Below are 21,084 nucleotides of genomic sequence, written 5' to 3'. Positions count from 1 at the left end.
ACCATCTTGCTGAGGAACAAAATAATTCTATTCATTTAGTTTGACTTGATTATTGCAGTGGGTCGGTATTCCTCAGGCCAGATAACTTCCTGTTTGTTTTTTGACACATACATATGATCAATGTTTTAGTAAGAAATAATAAAATATTATAACTACTGTTGTGAGGGAACTGCATACTTATACATACTTAAAAAATGTTTCGCCCCTTGAACTCCTGAAATCTCAGTGGCACCTAATATGATTTATATTTGAAAAAACAAAAATATATATGCATTAGGTTCATCATTAGAAACATAATTTAAAGTCTTTGTAAGTGACAGTACTTTTTGCTAAATATATTATTCAATATGTATTACTATGTTTTGATAGTTTGAAGAATAGTCTAAGCACAGAGAGACAGAGACCTGTATGTACTACACATATTACTGTTTTGGGAACACACTAGTAAAATACCAGCAAAAAAAAAAATATATATATATATACATTGACACAAAACAAACTCTGGTCTATATAATATAGAGAGTTGGGGAAAAGACAGTGGCAAGTTTAATTAATGATATCATGGTAACTGCTGATCCCCCCTATCTCGTTGCCAAAACAGATTTATCAATCCCTCGTTACGTAACAAGAAAAAAATGTTGTGTTTGTTGCGTAACAGTTCCTCTGGCCACACCCACGTCCCCTCCCCTCACCGTGCGAGTCTGCGCAGTGCGGCGCCGTGCTCCGCCATTGAAGCTCCCGAGGCGAGCAGGTCAGAGCAGCAGCTGCACGTTTGAGCTCTGGGATTATTTGGGAAACCGAACTTTTCTTATAGTTTTAAATTTTAATATTGACTACTTTCTTCCTGCTTCTCGGTTATTTCCTTCTATGTAGTGTTTCGGTTAGAGGGAGATCACGGTTGTTCTCGTCAGTATATATTTATATCTCTATCCATCTGGAAGGTAAAACGCTGTTCTGTATCGACGGGTTCAGCCTGGCTGGGGAGGCGGTGCGTATTGCCGTTTGATGGATCCGAGAATCGCCTGGTTTCAACCAGAACAGCTCGGTCCTGCCAACAGCCTGTGGATGCAGATCTGGGAGACGACGCAGGGTTTCGGCAATCTGTACTTCAACAACAACTACAGCGGCGGCAGCGGCGCGGCCAGCCCGGGTCCCAAAGCGAGCAGCAACGGCGCGGCGGGCAACGCGAACGCCACCAGGAACGGGGCTCCCCCGGCGGGCAGCAGCGAGACCCGGGATCCGGGCATGTCCAGCCCTCGGGCCGACGGCGATCCGATGGAGCAGCGGGACTTTCTACCCCTGGAGACGAACAACAACCACAACAACCGGCCCACCGGGAGGGGCGGCGGTGGTATCGGAGGGGGTGCCTGGAGAGAGGTGTCGGATCTGGCGCTGAGAAACAAGAGGAAAAGGGACAACAAGGCGAGCACGTTCGGGTTCAACAGCAGCCTGTTGGACGGCGGGGCCGGCGGCGGCTTCACCGGGACGCCCTGGAAGAGTCGCAACTACTCGGATGGGCTGCTGGGGTGAGTACAGCAGTCAGCCGGACACACGCTCCCCGGCAGTGGCCTAGGCTCCGGCACCCATTAACCAGACTTACTCTGTAGCTGCATGTCTTTCATGGCAAGTGCTTTTAACTTACGACCGGCAGATGGTTGCTTACGTTTAATCTAAGCAGCACTGATGGTGTGCATTCACCAGACCAGGACTGACATTGCGACCCGAGCTGCGTCTCGGCTGGGTTTGTGACCTTGGTGGAGTGGCCACTACCTGTCTCGAGTTTCTTGTCTACACCGAAAGTGAGTTTATTGTTTTGCTACAGACGCATGCAGTATATTGGAGGTGTGTAGTGTCCGTTTTGTCGTGTCCACATGGTGTTGGACGTCCTCTTCAACATCTTGTTTAATTAGAGCGGAAACGAAGTCGCTGTCATAATCGCCTCGGAATGTTCTTCTCACGCAGGTTCTTATTCGATTAATCGGGTGTATGGCAAGTGATAGGGGCCATCTCTTTCTAACTGGCGTGTTATCGACCGTCTGATTTGTGCTTTTTCTTTGGCACTGCTCAATGTCGGGCGGATTAGAGCGGTTCCTACTGAATGGATTACTGGTTAGCAGCAGTCGGGGGAGGATCGTGATACTCTAGTACACCTTCCAGCACTTTCTTTCAAATAACTTTTCCCATTGCTCTCCCGGAGCTGTGATATCGGGAGGATGCAGAGGGAGCGGAGTCGGGGCTGGGGAGGAGTGAGGGTCGAGCCAGGGCTAGGGGGTGCACAGGGGTGCTTGTGTTTTTGGGGAGAGCTCGATCACGCGTTTGCTTTAATTTTGTTAAAAATACTCTGGTGACGTCATTGGGATCTGGAAGCACGCTTACCAAATGAAACCCCGAGCTCTCTTGAACACATGTGGCAATCACATATTACCTAAATATTACTGCTGCCACTGTTACGCTTATTAATTATATTATCTTAAATATTGTTTGTTATATTTAATTTCCTGCTGCACTGTAATTTATTTTAAATGCTGGAAATATTGTGTACTATTGCAGTATTGTCTGCATGCTGTAGTATTCCAGCATCTTAATGAAATGTTGGGGGTTGTTTTATTTTGACATGTAATCGAGTATTTACCAGCTATTTTAACTATCTGTCTCTGTAGCAAGTGTGGCATTTCAATTAATTCACAAGCACGTTAAATGTAGTTTATCTAAACAACAATAAAACGGAGATGCATATAAAACGGTATAGTTCATCCATTTTCATTGTCAGGTGTGAAAGGTGATATTTTAAATTATTTTTTTAACAGCAGAAAGCTGAATGGATAAGACAATAATAGAGCAATAATTAATGAATAGATCATATAGGAGCCCTCTTCTGTGTAACAGCAGGCCTTGGTTTGTGTGTCCTACAATTGTTTCATTGGTCTGGACAGACATGGAAATTCCCAATATTTTATTTACAAAGTAGAACACCATTTTAAAAGTTACGTTTTTTTGTATGTCTAAATGTCAGTAATGGCAACATTAACAGAGCAGCAAAATATTAAAAAAACTAAAAACTAGCACAACTACTTTATGTAAATTATATATGGCTAACAATCAATCAACGGCCACTGAATTGTTGGGAATTGTCCTATCAGAAGCTGATTTATTTGCTCAGAGTCCAATGAATCAGACAGACCATTCCTGAACATTTGAAAAAGTGACCCATCACTAATTCTGACACACCCTAGCTGGGTTAGATCCTTATTGTGTTTACAGTCAGGTGTGGCGTGAAGTGTCCCAGTTCATCTGTAATGGACTTAGAAGTTCTCAGGGTTTGCCTGTCCTACATAGGAGGACTGCCAATGTCTAGCCAGCTGCATCTTCACAGTCTTTCAATCACACCAGGTTACATCAGTATGTGTTAATTGATTTATTTTTGTATGTGAAATTAATTTTAAATAAAAAAAACTAAAGTTTGTTTTGAAAGGGAGTAGTATGTTTAATCCGTACAGCAATGATTATAACATAATTAAAATTCAGCCACACTCATTTTGCCTGTGGGAATTTGAAGCCATGAGAGTGAGCGCCTTGATATTTTTAGAACAGAAAAGGTGTACAGAACTAATATAAGCTGCAACATGCAGAGCCTTAGGCTTGTGGAAGGACGGGGGCAGATCCACATTTATAGTAATACTGAAGCACACTGTTTATGTAGGTGCATTCCAGTGTGATTCTCCCACTACTGAAGTGTAAACTTGTGATGTACGGTTTGGACGGGTCTCAGAAAGGGTCTGGAATCATTACAACAGGCTATGATGTGTTTAAACAGTTTCACTGTTTTCTTTCATTGCCCTTCTTGCTTAGCTGATGTTAACCACTGCTTTTTGGGAAAAGGACAGCTTCATTGGAAGGGACAGCGAGAGGAGCTTTTGCCATCCCTGAGTGACTCTGAGCTCCCTGCTCTATGGTAGAATGAAACGCAGCTTATTAATTACATTATTTTAAATTCCCTCCAGGTTGGAAACAAGACACTGCTGTGAAATATTACACTCACAATTTTTAGCTTCAAGGTGTTTTCTGTATTCACACGTAGCCAGCCGCAGCCAATCCCCTACAAACAGCTGTGCACCGAGAGAAACTTTACTCAGTGTCTCTTGGTGAGCTAAGCCAGCCCCTGGACCACTTCAAATGTGCATTGGTCACAAAATAAGTTGTCTCGTTGCAAGAAAAGGTGCTTGAAGAAAAACAGCATTTGACTGTTCGCTGAATGTGTGATAGTTATCCAGGACAGGAAAGAAAATGAGAAAACAGCATTCGTATGGCAGGGCTTTCTCTGAGGTTGAGTTTGTTTTCGAGCAAGAGTGTTATTGTCAGGGGCGATGCAGATTGTGGGAAGAAGGGCTAGAAGAACACATGGCTGTTGATAGAAGGCCCGCAGATTTCGAATGGGGAAATTGTTTACATGCAGTACACGCTGAACACGTCCCAGCCCTGCTCTCCAAAACAAACAGGGGACCGCCCTCCGCTGCCCCTCCTCTCGTGTAACCTGATCACACGCTTTGTAGAGCTGCACAGCCTGCCAGCCCTTCTGCACTGGAGATTTTATTTATTTATTTTTCTTTGTGGAAGTTTAAAGAGGAAGAGTTGTGAAAGATAAATGCTTCCCTATGAGGCAATAAAATGTTTTGTTTTTGTGTCGTTCTCGCTTGGTTTCCCCTCTGAGAATCCCAGCTGATGGCGCTGGTTTGCGAGAGCTTTTGCATTGCATTCTGGGCCACACCAGGGCTTCACAGTGTCCTACCCAGTGTGCAGACTGCTCCCAGCCACTGCCTATATATTTTTGTTTAACAAAAGTAATGAAGTAATAAGGGTGTATTTTAGTAGAACTGCAATGCAAAGTATTTCTGCCATGAAGCTGCTCTGCCCTCATAACCTGACAATAGAAGCTGACTAACAATGGGAATACAGAGAGCAATTAAATATTTACAAAGTTGCTAGATTGAAAGTGTTGATCTATAAATAGTGTATTGTAAGGCTCCTGTTGTATTAAGCTTTTGAGTATAGATACACTGGGTTTTTAGTGTGGTAAAGTTTAAGGGAAAGAAACCTGTGCATGTCATTGCATTCCCTTTCTCCCTGCCGTGTCCTTCACAGGCCTTTGACCTCAATTGCCTTTTTACTTCCCATCCAGTTTCATCAGGGGAGAGGAGTAGTGGTCTCTCTGACACGTGCACTTCTGCTAACAGAAATGGGCCTTGCAGAAGGGCATAGCACTGCCATTCCTCATTCTGCTGTGACAAAGTGCAACTGTGCAGTCTCTGACACCTTCCCCTTCCTCTGCAAAGACATACTGCAGACCTAGACTGACTTGCAAGGAAAGCTTCAGATGATCCCTGCACTGGGACAATGTGCAGACATGTGGGTCCTGATGCACAGTTTGCAACCTAAGTAATTATATATTGATCTCATCCTTCCACACACAAGTGCAGCATCCTACAAACAAAGCAGCTACTCTATAGGTTTAACCTTGAGGGATATATTGCCAAATGTAACATTTAGAAACTATTAAGGGGCTGTTGTATTGAACTGTATTCGGAGAATTCAAGGACCTTTCTCCACTTCACAATGCACACCTCTTTGACACATGGCTGATGTGCATTCCAGCTCCACGTATGGGAGTGCGAGACCTATTATAATACTACTGCACTTCTGAAATGTTTTCATTGCTTGCTTACTGGTGCTGCAGAAGTTAATTCTGGAAGTGAACTTTCATAAATGAATACAGGCTTTTGAGTCACACTTGTTACTTCTCCTGTTGTTTCTGTTCGTTGCATTCATTGCAATACAAAATAAACACATAGTTTTAGAGTTATGCAGGAAAGCATTTCTCCTGCCCTGTGGCGCTTCCTGTAATCCTGTTATGAAGCCCCATTCCACACCAAGTAATTGGTATCTGAGCCGTTCTAGTCTGTCTGATGGGTTTAACAGGAGTGTAGTGAGGAGAGGTGATAAATGCTAATCGCAGAAATATCGGTTTCAGGTCCAGGTGTTAATTCTCCTAGCCTGGGTGACTGCCAGGCTGGTAGCTGAATTGCCCAGTGTCAGATACTGCATATGAGAGCGGGTCCTAGGCATGCTATGTTCGTGAGAGCTGTGGCAAAAAATAACCCCCAGCACGTGCGGGGAAGCCTCGCAGCTCAGCTGCTGTGTGTCCACAGAATGGAATGTGTTTTTAATCTTTTTCTGCATTCTGGGTTTCCTGGAAAATCCTTTCAAGTATAAGCTCTGCGAGAGCTTATGTGATATAAACGTGAGGATGGCGACGGGGATCATTCTGCGGCCTCTGCTTACACAAGGCCTCGGTATCACAGTGAGACTGCACACCCTGCAGAGCGATGGAGTTAGCCTTCTGGGGTTCTCGTTTGGTGGTTTTAGAGGGTAAAATGTGTCGTGAAGTGATAGAGGGTGGACAGCTATCAGCCCACTCTTGAGGCAGTTGTGGCCCACTGAGGGCCTTGTATTTGAGAACACCCCCACATTGTGAGGGACACACAGTCCCGGTCTGCTCCTAATGTATTTATCATGACAATAAAAAAAATATATACTACTTCTACTTTGCCGATTTTGTTTACTAATCCACATACACCTCTTTCTCTCTCCGCACGGTCACCTCAATGAGCCTGCCCTTGGGTAGGGCTCCTGCTGGCAGATGTGTTTGGAAACTCTTCAGTGAATCAACTTATACTCCCTAAATACGATCCTCTTATTACCCACAGAGGATGACTATATGCCATTTTGAATGTATTTAACCAACATTACATGCGTTAAAAAATAATAACATTTCTGCCAAAGTGCCGCTCATGTGCAGTACTACACGTGAGACTTGTAGGAGTTTTGGCAGCCATAATTCAGGAAACGCATATATTGGTGTAAAATTGAGAACAAATGTTCTCTTGAGTCATTGTGTAATTGTTTTGCAGATGCGTTTGGCAGGGGAAGGGAACAGGTCTTGGTTCAAACCCAGTTCAAGGCTATACTTAAAATAAACAGGAGCGTATACTGGATTTTCTGATCGGACATCATGTGATCTGTGCATGGCAGCTGCTACTGGGCAACTCGGTAGTCTGGATGGCCACAAATGTGATCCAGACTACAGAACCATAATCTTCCAACTATGATGTATTTTTTTATTTTTTTTTTATCAGTTTCCAGTACAGGCAATAAATATATATGTGTTTGTATATATCTTTGTTACAGATGGATTGTTTCAGAGATACTATAAAATCTCTGATTGTATAAATCATTGTAATGTGTTGGTGACATCTACACTTAATACCCATTGGCAGCTTGCTAGCGCTCTGCTCTAAACAGAACCGTGAGGTCTGATTGGTTATTGTGTTGGGTTTTGCTGACAGTGCCGTCTAATTTATGAAATGTCTTAGCTGGTTAAAAAAAATGCTTAATGCTTAAACTGTAGGCCTAAACTACGAACATCCCTCATTCATAAATGAGAAATGTGTGCTATCATAGTCTACCTTTGTGTAGCTCACTGGACTACCACACAAGTGATTTGGCCAGCCCTGAAGTTCTCATCTTTTGAGATTTACAGGCAGTGGAAATCTTGTTGCATTGCATTGTTTTTGCTAGACTGTGGCTTCAGTGCTGTTCAAACAAAACCATGCGAGAGCGTCGCCAATCGGAAAGGAGAAAAGCCTGGTTCCCCAGCAGTCGCTGTGTGATTGTTTGAAAAGTTCCGTTTTCAGTGATAAGACTGATTTCTACATCCTGAATCTTGAGTGCAACAGACTTCGCAGTTCCTAGTGTAGCAGACCAGCCTTCCTTACAGACCAGTAAATAATATAATCTTGAGCTTGAGCTGCATAGACTGGGAACAAGCACTTTTCTGTGATGTATGAAAGCAGCCTCCACCTTTCGCAGCCTTGACTGATGTCAGTCAGTGTCAGGTGTGTAATTGAGTCGCTCACCCAGACCTGTAGAACTCGGTATCGGATCACCTCTGTGCGTTTTGCTGACTGTTTATACGTTCGGACAGGATGCTGTTTCAAGACGGACCTGAATGTGAAGTGTGGTACTGTTTACAGGCCAAGCGAGCTCACATTGGCCCCAGATGTTTTTCGGCTGGTGGAATGCTGGGAGCTTTTTATTGCTTGACTAAACATAAGGTTTAGACCACAGCTGCCGCGGGCGCCAGATACTGTTTACGGCTTGGAACGATTGCTACTTACCTCGCCATGAAGCTGAGAATGAGAACCTGTAAAATACGGTCCTTGTTCGAGGATTGTTGAGCGTTATTCCTCATTACAAGTTCAAATTCAACAGTTTGTGATCTTCCCAACCATGTCAGAACCATCACCTTCACCGGTGTAGACGTTCAGGAACAGGCGCATTTGGTGGGATTGTAGCCCGTTAAATTGGTCGAGCTCTTACCCTGAACACAATATTTAAATTCAGAACAACGTTTCCAATACATTTCTACCCCAAGTCCTCTAAGGAAAACACTGATATAAGCTGCACAGCATGAAGGTACACACCAATGAGCACCAGTGTGCTACTGGAGGGCAAGTTATGAACACACTGGGGCCCAGGTCAAAAGAGTTGCTAATGACATGGCTGAGAAAAATTTCAGCCCAGGGGAACCTGACAGCGTACCCCTGGATCCTGCATCTCTTGTGCGGTGTCTGATGGTGCTGCTGTTTTGGGCATTGCTCTGAGACTTGGAAGAGCAGTTTATTTTTGTCCCCGATTCTCCTGCAATATTTATAGCAGGCTGCTATTGCTGTGCAATGGAGGCTATTCTTAACAGTTGATTCTTCAGGCCTGGCACATGGAAAGACACAAAAACAATCACAAATACGTTCTGTATGCATTCCTTCTGTGCCTGAAGCAGGTATTCAATGAATTGCCTCTTTGTTTTAGTTTCCCCCCCCCCGAATGCAAATGGATGTTGGTTATACAATTCTTGGGTCAAATGCTTATGCTTTGAAGGTGTTATTACAGCTGAATATCTTATCAAGGGTGTGGACTAAATTCTGATTAGTTTTGTCAAAGGCTGCTATTGTTAAGCTTTAAAAGTGTGTATCTGTGGTTTTATTCAAGATTCAATTTCTGCATTGAGCTTGTTTTCTGTCTGCTCTCCCCTTTGGAGAGCCCAGGCAGCACGGGTTTCAGACGAAGCAGTCTGAGCCTTTCAGCATGAATGCCTTCCCCGATTAAAAGGCTGCTCTTGTTCTCCCACTCATTTGCCTGCCTCTACTCGATCCTGAAACGAAACTGATACCAACAGCGTTTCCTCAGGTGGGGGAGGGGAGAGACCTTGCTGTGTGTTTTTTTTTTGTTTCTTATTGGTGTATTTTGAAATGGTTTCTCTGTATTCTTTCAAGTTTCCTCAGCAGTGTGTGGTTGTCCCTGCTGTCGCCTGCCATTTAGATGGTCTGTCCTGGCTATCCAGCACAGATTAAGCTGAGATGGCTCCTTCCCCTCTGATGCACATGTGCAGCATGTTGAATGCGATCCGCAGCTATGTCCCCAGCCCTTCTGAGCCCTATCAGCCTCTCCTGGGACTGGGAACGTGCTGATTGCTCTCACAGATCCCTGTCCTCCCGTTCTCAGCCCCCTCTGCAGTGATTGTTACTCAGGCCCAGATCAACACTGTCAGGTTCCCTCCGCAGAGCCTGCGTGTGCTGTCATGCCGATGGCCCTGTGCCCAATTTTATGTCGAAGCAACTGAGAGCCGGCTGGCTCTATGAATCGCCAACCTCCTCAAGGTGCTTCCTGGAGTCGTGTGGCCATGAGATACGCTGCCGGACAGTTGCCTCCGCCCCCGTCCCCGTCCCCACCTCGGACGCAGAGCATCGGAGTAGTGCAGCCTTGGCTGTGGTGGGGTTCCGCTGTCCAGAGGGGCCCTGTATTCATGTAATGAGAATGGATGTGTGTCTGTGGCAGTAGCTGAGCCGTGGCACACTTCCACAATAGTTACAGAAATGCAACATAACTCCAGATCTTCTGAGCTGGTGACATTCTGCCGACAGCTGTGAGTTGAGAATTGCATAGAAATTAATTTGACAGTTTTGATGGATTTTATACAGTGTATTCATTATTGTGTGAAATAGTCAGTTAAAGTAAATACGTTGCTTGTTGGACAGTTAGAGTAGCACACTGCGCACGCCAGGCGTATTGACTTAAACTGCAGCCCCTCTGCTAACCCTAAATCTATTCCATTGTGTTTACATGCGTTTACAACCCCTCCCCTCAAATCTTTGGATGCGACACGACCGCACATTGTGTCCTCGCAGGCAACAAAACTGTTTACAGCTGCTTCTGGTAATGTGGAAAGAAAATGGTCTTTAACTGTTTATGTGGGTTTCAAATGCAGGGCCCAGCCCAGGTATTAATTTGTTAGACCTTAACCGTTCCCCTGTTCCCTTCACACCTGGCCGATCTCCTGTGTTCGCTCAGCAGCACTCTTACGGATGGACAAGGTGTCTGAGCTTTTAGATGGCCATCTTCCTCTGCTGTTGGCCAAAGACACCTGTGTGTTTTAAGTTCTGTGCGTCAAAGTGTAGTAGAGATTACTGAGGTGGAAAAAAATGAACAGGGCATTGTATAAAAGCTCAAAAGTAACTGATCCAGTTTTGTGATATTGTAATGCTTTGCCAACTTAAAATATATATGTAAAAGCCTATTTGTGTAGAAAGCTTTGTGTGAATTGGGACCAGTAGGTACACTGATACACACCTGAGGCAAGCTTGGTGCAGCAGGGACATGTTCAGACCGTGTGCGCACTGTCAAGCGTTGGTGTTTCTGTCAGGGCTGCAGGCTAATGATCTCGGTGTTAGTGCTCAGTGCACCTTGGACTCCGGTACTACAGTGATTAATGCGTGTTGAGCAATACCGTTTGAAGATGCGCAGGCGTGCACCGTGACTCTCCTGCCTCTGGAGCAGCAGTGGTTTAATTATTCCACCAGCATCAGGCCCGAGAAGTTGCCGCTCACAGGAGGCCCTCCGCCCCACAGCGCTTTTGGAAAAATTGCAGCATCTTGATGCTCAGAGCCATGAGAACAAGCCTGACTAACATCTTGACCCTTCTGCAGTCTCTTGGAGGTTTGCAGTGCTTCCTTCAGTTACGCATGGAGAAAGTGACAGCTGTGCTAATAGTTATAATGAGCTTTGAGATCATCATGGTGGGGCTGCATTCAGAAGGAGCTCATAACTCCGCTCTCTGAGCATGTGTGTCTGTGTACCGAGATCATCCTCTTTTTATGGGATTGTATTTTTCTCCCCCTCCCTGCTGTGGAAGTTGTGCTTTGTTCTTCTGAGAACTGGTGTTTCATGCATGCAGTTTTGCTGGTTTTGGATCCCAGTTTTGTTTATGGAGTTCTGTGCAAAACTGCTGTCAGCCGTCGATGGCCACATGTGGTTAGTGTGAATGCATCTGTTATGAGCAGCCAGCCTATATCATCCCAAGCTTGCTGTGCTCCAGGCAGAAATCATCCTGAAAACTTTCTTCTCCATGGTGTTAGTGACAGGAAGCTCGTAAATGCACCCCGATCAAAACCATCAAACGTCAGCTGTGCCCAAATTTTTACTCACTGTCCGAGATTCGGCAGAACATCCGAAGAGTTGAATTTTCTCACGCTTTCCTTGTGATATTAATGAACTCATGCCTCAAGAAATGAAGAAAATTGCCTTTTTTTTTTACTGGGGGATAACTAAAAATATGAAATGATATTAGTAACTGTTCTGGTTTAGTTTACATAAACAGCTTTGAAATACAAATTAGAAGAATCGGCAGAGTTCACTGTGAGAACACCTGCTTGCTCCAGTTGCTACAGTAGCCACTTCTGACTGTGATTTTAATGTCATTTGTTGTCTTATTTACTTACTATGCCTGGCAGCCTTCAAATAAATATACAAATAAATAGTCATTTGTACGTAAATAAACACAATTAAAAGCTTTAGTAAATGTCTTACAGAATTGTGCGTGAGTGTGAAATAAACAACCTGCTAGCCTTCACAGAGTAAATATCGCTCTGGAAGGCATTCCAGGGTTTGCTTTTTCTACCTCGTTCTGTACTGATTGCAAAGCCTCCAGCAAAATGTGGCACAGAACATACAGGACCTTGCCAGTAGAATGTGGAGTGAAGCCACTGCTGAGGTCTGGGCAGTGGTGGGAGCTGTAATGTTGACTCTGAACTGTGTGTGTGTGTGTGAATTTGTTTACACGAGTATACCAAAAGATGACAAAAACAGATGTGTATTTATTTGTAAACTGCAGATAAAACCTGAGAAAAACAAATCCATTATAGATGGATTAAAACATAAAGATGTATTAAACGCCCTCATTGTGTTTTCAATGTTTACATGTCTATATTCTGTTCACTTCCACAATCCTATCAGCTGTGTCTATTTGTCAAGAAAAGGCATGGGGTTGGCACAATCACTGCGGTTTGCCTCCTGCCTGCCAAGCTGGGCTGTTTAGTTATGTGGCAAGTAGGAGATGACAGCCGTGTAAGCCTGACTAACATCGGACTGGATCATTGTAATTCTGATAGCTGGTTGGATGTCCACAGGGTTTCCCAGTTGACACTCAGTGGAGAAACCATGACAATTAATAGACCTATGGCTGCTTTAATGATTTTTAGTTACAATACAGCAGGGCTAATAGATTTCTGCTGCTGCTGGGTCCTGAGCTGGCGTGTCTGAGCCTGTGGTATAAATGGGTTTCTGTGACTCTCCTCTGGATGTAGCACATGTGCTATATTGTCCTGTCTTCTCCTCCCAATGAACGTGACCATTTTACTGTTATATTTTAATATGACTGTCTGTTAATTTAAAAAAAATAATAATAACAAAGATTGAAGATTAGTCTTCATGCCTCTGCACTCACAACAATCCAGCTTGTGGTCTCCCCCATTTTTAATTTTGGTCCACAGTGTTGCCCCTCTGATTCTCAGATTCAGAAGTACTCCCATGGCACACCAAGATCGACCTCACCAGTGCTCATCTGTGGTTTGTGCCTCTGGCCCTGACTGCTCTGCTAACCCTTCCCTCTCTCTCTCTCTCTCTCCCATTCCTTTCCAGGCTCCACGAGGAGATCAAAGACTTCTACGAGTACATGTCGCCACGACCAGAGGAGGATAGGATGAGGATGGAGGTGGTGAAGAGGATAGAGGGCGTGATCAAGGACCTGTGGCCCAGTGCTGACGTAAGGCTGTTTGTTGGGGACTGCCCTCCCAGTGAGGGGACTGGGTGTTGGGTGCTGGGGGACTGTTTCAGGTTTCCACCAGTGGTGCTGGTTTGCAGTCACCCTGCTGCTGCATACAAACTAAGAACAGAATTATTATTCTGTAAAGGTACAGATTTAACAACCTGTCTTATCTCCCTCTCCCCTGAGGGTTATATTTGGTAATGTAATCAGGTGGTCCTGTGTGGAGTTTCCCAGGTGGGCTCTTTCCAGCTGACTGTGAAATCGCATGCTGATATGGCTGCCAATACCATGTGCAACGTGCTGGTGTTTACATACCTGTTGGCAAATGTATAACAAGTAATACCCGAACAATGCATTTTCATAAAATTTTAATGAACAGTTTAGTGAATCCAGTCTGGGGACTTCAGTTGACCTTGGTATCCTAACAGTTTGTGCATGTATGCTTTATGTACACTGCTGTTTGTGTGTGCTGTTGAAATATCTGGAGTGTGTGGGAGTAGAGAGTGTGTCCTTGTTTTTACAGAATTGGAATGAGCCTGTCGGACTGGTGTTGTGAAATCAGGTCTAAAAACTTTAACCAAATTGCTACTTTCAATTCGCCAGAGATCCTGAAGGCGTTTATACTAAGACGTCACTAGAGGACACTGTTTACAAATAACTACAGTACAGCCTGAAACACTAGCTTAACATGCTGATTTGGAATATAAGGTTGCCAAATTAGATTTTATTGCATTATATTTATATAATATTATATTTAGTTGTGCTATGTACATGCATACAATTATGCACAGGAATTAAGTCTTGTCATGAAATTAGGGTTACTTTTTGGTCTGGATGGGGTTAGGTCCAGAGCCCCTAGTAGGGCTGGGCGATATGAATAAAAATAATCTCTCTAATTTTAGAAGTTTGGGCGATATATGATATATATCTTGATATTTCTTGTTTTTATCCAATTAAGCCACAAAATAAGACCAAAGACATTCAAACAACAAATATTTTGTTAATCCTTCAATAAGCAAAACTAACAAATACTACATGCAGGCTGTCATGGTAAATAATATGCAGAATGTGGGGTGCCTTATCCCAGGGATTTTATATAGAACAATTATCCGGTCAAGGAAGGATGGACAGCAGCTCCCATCTAAAAATATGTATTAGAGGAAAAAGTTAACATTATAATGCTTACACGTTTCAACTTCCTCAGAGCACATATATAAATATACACATTATGATTTACTGTCACATATCAACAATAACACAAGTAATAGTAATCACGCAACACATGTGCTGTAAAAGGTACAGATTCAGGAAGATTTACCACAGCCGGGTTTATAGTGGCGCATTAACATCTGCTAGACGGAGACATTTCTTCACTGACTGTCGTGTTTAGATTCTGCTTACCGGTACATAGTAAATAGTTATATTATTATAACACGTTGCACACGTTGCACCCCGCTCTCGTCGTTGGGCTAAACTCAATCTGCAAGAACCCCCACCCCCCTAATTTAGATTGATATAATTTGTATAAAAAATATTATTATTAATAATACAACTGTTGAACCACTTCACCATATTACTAAAAAGAAAATGATACTTTCTGCATGTGTTTGCATTGCTTTCCAATTTATTATTAATAAAGTTATTATTTTTATACAAATGTTATCAATCTAAATTAGGGGGGTGGGGGTGCTTGCAGATTGAGTTTAGCCCTACGACGAGAGCGGGGTGCAACGTGTGCACTTGTGTATTAAAGTTGTGTTGGTTATTGTGCGTCACTTCTCTCTCCTCATGTCTGTCTTTGTTTCTGATGCTCATTTCTACCTGCATCCAGCACGTGTGGAAGAACCGGGAAGAACGCAAAGCGTCCAAATGATGTAAAATACTGCTGTAAAGATTGCAATTTGCGACACCACGATATAAACGATATAGCATAATATGAAACGATAGACGTTTTTCTATCGTCATACGATATATATCATCATATCGCACAGCCCTAGCCCCTAGTAAACCTAGCCTTTCCTTTAGATCAGGGTTGCTTTTCTCCTGAGTAAACTCAGTGGGGTGCAGATTTCTGTGGACCTTGCTTCAGTTTGTGGTTTTGACTAAGGTTGGGGTCAGGTCATTCATTGATTCAATGCATTGGTGTAAATGTATTCTCTTTTGTTTTTCAGGTTCAGATATTTGGAAGCTTTAGCACAGACCTGTATTTACCAACGAGGTGAGTCTTTAAACCAGGTTGCATTAAACTGTGGTGATCCAAATGTTATTTTAAGAACACACATAGTGATTGTACTAAATGTTGTGGAATGGTGTCTTATAAGGGATTTGCCTAAGGGTTCGGTGATGTAGCTTATTTTCCCTGTCCTATGCTGTTAGACAGACCCGATGTGCCTGTTCCACGTCAGAGTGTCTTGTGAGGCTCAGAGTGTCCCCTGTCATCGGTCTTGCTGTTCTGACTGGTTTTGCTGATCTTCCATATTTTTTCAGTGACATTGATCTGGTTGTGTTCGGGAAGTGGGACACCCTGCCACTGTGGACTCTGGAAGAAGCCCTTCGGAAACAGAATGTGGCCGATGAGAATTCGGTCAAGGTGCTGGACAAGGCTACGGTAAGCTGAGCTGTGGACTGCGGTTTATATTCCTGGTGCTGTTAGATCTGACTTCTCCCCCCGCTGCCCCAAAAAAGACAAAAGTAGTCCAATATGCCCTCCGGGTGAAGAATACATAGCTGTTTCTATGAGTGTGCGTCTGTGCTGAATGGTTCCCTTTTGTTTATTATTAAAACAAATGTACCACCATTCTGATTATTCCTAAATTGTGCTCGTGTTGCCGCCTCGTTGCAGGTTCCTATTATCAAGCTGACGGACTCGTACACTGAGGTGAAAGTGGATATCAGCTTCAATGTGCAGAATGGGGTGAAAGCTGCGATGCTCATCAAAGACTTCATAAAGGTGCCATTGATTGAAGCCTTTCTCTTGTACTCTGTTGTCGTCGACCCATTTGTCTGTATAAGGGCTGAAGGAATAGATTTCCATTCTCATTTAAATAAATAAATAAATAAATAAAGTCCTATGATAAAATTGCAGGTGCTTAGTCCTCCACCCCCCACACAGATGGGATTTGTCAGATCTTTAAGAAAGTTGCTCAAGTGTTGACGGGGCAGCTGTTGTGTTCCAGGGGTGCTGGGATTATTTGTCTTGTGTGTTGCTGCGTACACCCCGAGCAACCAAGTGACAGGATCCTGCAGCCAGCGATGCAGCTCGGCTCACCGTGAACCTGCTGTGTGCTGGAGACTGAGGACTCCAGGCAGGGCTCCGGCTGCCCCACTGCGCCGTAATATGATTTTCACATCTGCCCAGGAAATGGAAGCCTGCTGTAGTCCTGCAGATTGGATTGCCGCACGGCAGGATTGCTCTGCTGCGTCGAGCTCATTCGACAGCTGCTTTCTGCATCAGATCATGTCCCAGACTGATTTAAAACCATCATCATATAAAAAGAAACGTACAAGCATATTTACATCTAGAGAAAAAAACAAAACAAAAATAAAAACTGCGTCTAAAGAGTTCTAGCACTACATACTTAATTTGTAAGGTTAACATTTTTTAAACGGTCTGTCCCGATGGTTGCTGTCAATCAGCGTTTGATTCTTATTTTTGTTTGTTTTGACAGAAATATCCAGTGCTTCCTTACTTGGTGCTGGTGCTGAAGCAGTTCCTGTTACAAAGGGATCTGAATGAAGTGTTTACAGGGGGGATTGGCTCTTATAGCCTGTTCCTCATGGCGGTTAGCTTCCTACAGGTGAGTCCCATCGCAGTCGGCACTGAGCTTGTATGGCCATTTTATATACAACAAATTCAATAATTGGTACTGCGTGCAAGTCGCATATTATCAATACACTATTAGTGAATAGTCTGAGTGGTGAAGAATCATCATTTATTTATGTGTTTATGTATAAAAAGACATCCATCCATCTGAGTGTGTCTTGTGTGTCCAGATGCATTACAGGGAAGATGCCAGCAGTCCCAATGCCAACATCGGCGTCCTTTTAATAGAATTCTTCGAGCTCTACGGACGACACTTCAACTACCTGAAGACGGGCATCCGGATAAAGGACGGGGGATCCTATGTGGCCAAGGACGATGTTCAGAAGAGCATGGTGGATGGATATCGGCCGTCCATGCTGTACATCGAGGACCCCCTCCAGCCAGGTGAGAGCCGTGTGGTGATGGAGATGATGGTAATTACCAGGTGGTTGTTAAACAAGACAAAAGTACAGCAGTCTTGATTGGGTGGTTTGGTATAGTCGTCCGTGCCGTGCAGTGAGAGACTGGGGTGGCAGGGCAGTGTCGCTGAGGATGTGCTGTAACGCCTTCTCGTTTCATTCCCCCCGGCAGGCAATGACGTGGGACGCAGCTCTTACGGTGCTATGCAGGTGAAACAGGCCTTCGACTACGCCTACGTGATCCTCAGCCACGCAGTCTGCCCCCTCGCCAGGCACTACCCCAACAATGAGTCCGAAAGGTGGGACCTCTTTGAAGTGCCTCTGCCTGTAACCTGTACCCCCTGTCGTTCATTTGTTTGCCCCTGTGTGTCTGGAGAACTTCTGTTGGTAAATTGGAATGATTTTGGTTGAGTGCTGTTCTAAATTTCATGAAGCATTTGGTTTATCTACCTTACCCTACAGCATCCTGGGCCGAATCATCCGCGTGACGCAGGAAGTGGCGGAGTACAGGGACTGGATCACCAAGAACTGGGGTCCTCAGTCTCAGAACGACTCCTCCTTTAATGGTAGGACGTTTGCAACTGCACGATAAGCAAATTAAAACAATTCGTGGTGGAAATGACACTGGAGTTTTATCAGTTAATGGCCCACGGGTCGCTCTTCAGCCCTTCAGAGCAAATGAGTGAATCAGTTCATAGATCCTCTCTGACCGCCCGCCTTTCTCTTGTACAGGGAATGACGTGATGCTCCTGGTGGAGCCCCAGCAGCTGGACAAATGCAACAACAACATCTCAGATGAAGTGGTCATGCTGCCGCCATCACGAAGCAATCACTCCTCTTCCTCCGGGCCGCCCTCCTCCCCCTCCTCCTCATCCTCGCCTTCCTCCCCCTCCTCCACAGCCTCCAGCTCCAGTGACGCAGTGAGTGCTCCCATCTGTGCCCCTTAGCTGCGTCTACCTCGCTGGCCACTAGGTGGCCCCAGCACGCCTTCTTCCGCTTAACGCACGTTTGTCATTGCAGGTGTTATTCCACAAGTGAAGAGATTACTCGGGAGCTAAGCAATCATTTTATATTTGTACCTGCAAGTGAGAATCACTCTCAATGTTAATTTTAATGTGATTTCATAAGAGACCTTTAGATATATAAATACACTAAACATGCATTTTAGCTATTTGATGCTCAGAACTGGTTCCCAATCCGAATGATGCCTTGGCTGCCTGCCTGCCTTCAACACGTTGATGACCTCAGTTTCCTTCCTCTGTGTTTGATTAGGACTCGGACGGCACCCCATGTAAAACTGTGAAACCCCTCAGCAGAGGGTCCAGCTCCCACAGAGATCCGGCAGGGGGAGCCACCCCTTACAGAGCACAGAGCCATTCCTCCTGCAGCCCTGCCAGCAACATCAACAAGGGGAAGGTGAGTCTTCACTGCCAGGCGGGGGTGAACAGCAGCAGGCAGACATTGCTGGTCGGTTACATCGCTGTTGTTGGAAGAATCAGTTTTATTAACTGATGGGTGCTTCAATGACATAAGCAAGATGCTACGCTGAAGTGGTCTGAAATGCCCAGTAATTAACAGTTGTAGTCACTATACAGTATGTATGTCACTATTTTGAGTAATGAAGGTCTCCCAAGTGAACCCCTAGTATAATGTATTTTCCAGACCAGATGTTTAATGTGGAGGGGGGAGAAGATTGCACTTACATTTTTGTTCCTCACACCAGGAACCATAACCTGCCTTTAGTCTGAAGAAAAATGTAAAACAAAATGTTAGGGATTTGATTTAGTAATTATTCCTGTTTGTTGTTGTTGCAGCATGGAACGAGACAGTTTCGCTTGTCTTCGAGCAAAAGCACTCACGGGCAGCAGAGCTCTGGACAGTTGAGCGTATCGGGGAGCAGTAAAACACAGCAAGGTGGCAAGACGCATCACCAGTACGGTGGCAAGAAGAGGAAACCCCAGCGGGAGGCGGCACACGAGGACCTCTGCAGATAGGGGGCGCTGCTGCCTTTCAGACTTGACCAATCTGTCCCAGAACTGCTGCAGGACCTTTTCCTAAAGGATTGTTATTATTCAGAATATTTTTTTTTTCTTCGTTATGGGATATAAGAAAAATGACTTTTTATAAGTAAAATAACAAAAAACAAAAAAAAACAACAAACGAACAAAGAAAACAAAAAAAATATATAGAGGGGACGAGGTGTGCGGACAAGGAGAGAAGTCTGATCTGTCCAGTGGTTTTTATCCTTCCTGGGTTTGCACAGAATTAAGGAACTAGTTTTTTTTTCTTTTCTTTATATATATATATATATATATATATATATATATATATATATATAAACGAACACACTGCCCTTCTGTGGAGCTCACAACCCTGTAGCCCTCAGGCTTACGAGACCAGAGACTTGAAACAGCGATCCCTCAAGACTGAAGCCAACGATCAAGCAGGACATCAACTACAGACAAAAAAAACTTAACTAAAAAAAATAAAAAACATTAAAAATGAAGAAAAAATTTAAAAACTGAAAAAATGTACTAAAAAGTATATATACATTTTATATATATATATATATATATATATATATATATATATATATATATATATATATATATATATATATATATATATATATATATAAACCCAATAATAAAAAAAAAAAAAGGTTAACATCCAAAACAGGAAATTGTCCTTAAGAATGGGAATATAAGCATGATTTAGTTTTATGTTGAGGGTCTGCAATAGGATTTATGGTTTTATTATGTATATATAACGGTCATAAAAAATACATTTATACAAAAAAACATACAAAACACACAAAAAAATACAAAAACACCAAAAAAAGAACAAAACCAACAACAAAAAAATGTTGAGTATTACTTTTACATGATAACTAATTTGAGATTTTAAAGATGTAAGTTTTGACTGCTAGTTGAAAAGCCAAGCGCCACTTCTATTGCCAACTCCAATCATCAGCATCCAATGTATCTGGCGGCTGCAGCTGTGCGTCTGGGCACTGTGGCTCAGGACAGACAGACCCCGTGTGCCAGGTTGCACCCAGACCTCTGCTTTAACATGGCAAGATCGCTAGGTATTTTATTACTTTTTTCACATACTGAACGAGTACTTCAGACTGTGACATTGAGTTAATTGAACAAAAGAAGCAAGTGGGAAACTGTCTTGTATATTTCATATATAATATGAAAGCAGGTTTCTTACTCAGTGTTTAACAGGGAATCCTGATGTGGAGAGTGTACTCTACGAGTTACAAGAAAGACAGAAACTGTTGTGCTCAGTGTTTACTGTCCTTTAATACCTGGTAATTATCTTAATTTCCCCCTAAATGTACAAAGGTGTTAACTATAAGTGAGTGACCAAGTGACTTCAGAAAGAGTGACCACTTTAGTCTTTGGAAGAATGTTATTTTTTTTCCCCCCACCCTCCGTCTTTCATGTGTGGCAGGTCTACTCCCTTACTTAGAAAGGAAACTGCTGGGAGCAGAGTGTCAGGTTGTTACTATTGCATCTAAAATGGTATGAAAGTTAGTATGAGCTTCTTGCTGCACTTCTTCTCCTGGCCACAGGTGGCACTACAACACAATGGAAAACTGTTTTTAAGTGCTTTTTAACCAGTGCCATGTGGAGTTCTTACTG

General features: G+C 43.6%; 1 protein-coding gene across 1 annotated transcript; it reads left to right on the top strand.

Annotated features, from left to right (window-relative positions):
- Nucleotides 1–736: 736 nt before the first annotated feature.
- On the top strand, nucleotides 737–20,033 carry tent4b (terminal nucleotidyltransferase 4B). Its single transcript, XM_066713461.1, has 12 exons — nucleotides 737–1,526; nucleotides 13,087–13,210; nucleotides 15,385–15,431; nucleotides 15,701–15,821; nucleotides 16,056–16,163; nucleotides 16,882–17,010; nucleotides 17,207–17,420; nucleotides 17,607–17,733; nucleotides 17,897–18,000; nucleotides 18,167–18,354; nucleotides 18,707–18,850; nucleotides 19,249–20,033. Exons 1-12 carry the CDS (start codon nucleotides 1,006–1,008, stop codon nucleotides 19,426–19,428), a joined length of 2,007 nt encoding a protein of 668 aa, XP_066569558.1. The 5' UTR covers nucleotides 737–1,005; the 3' UTR covers nucleotides 19,429–20,033.
- The last annotated feature ends 1,051 nt before the right edge of the window (nucleotides 20,034–21,084 follow it).

This window comes from Amia ocellicauda, chromosome 9, assembly GCF_036373705.1.
Source record: "Amia ocellicauda isolate fAmiCal2 chromosome 9, fAmiCal2.hap1, whole genome shotgun sequence".
NCBI lineage: Eukaryota > Metazoa > Chordata > Actinopteri > Amiiformes > Amiidae > Amia > Amia ocellicauda.
The sequence above is the reverse complement of the archived record's forward strand: the minus strand, read 5'-3'. Positions and strand labels throughout refer to the sequence as shown.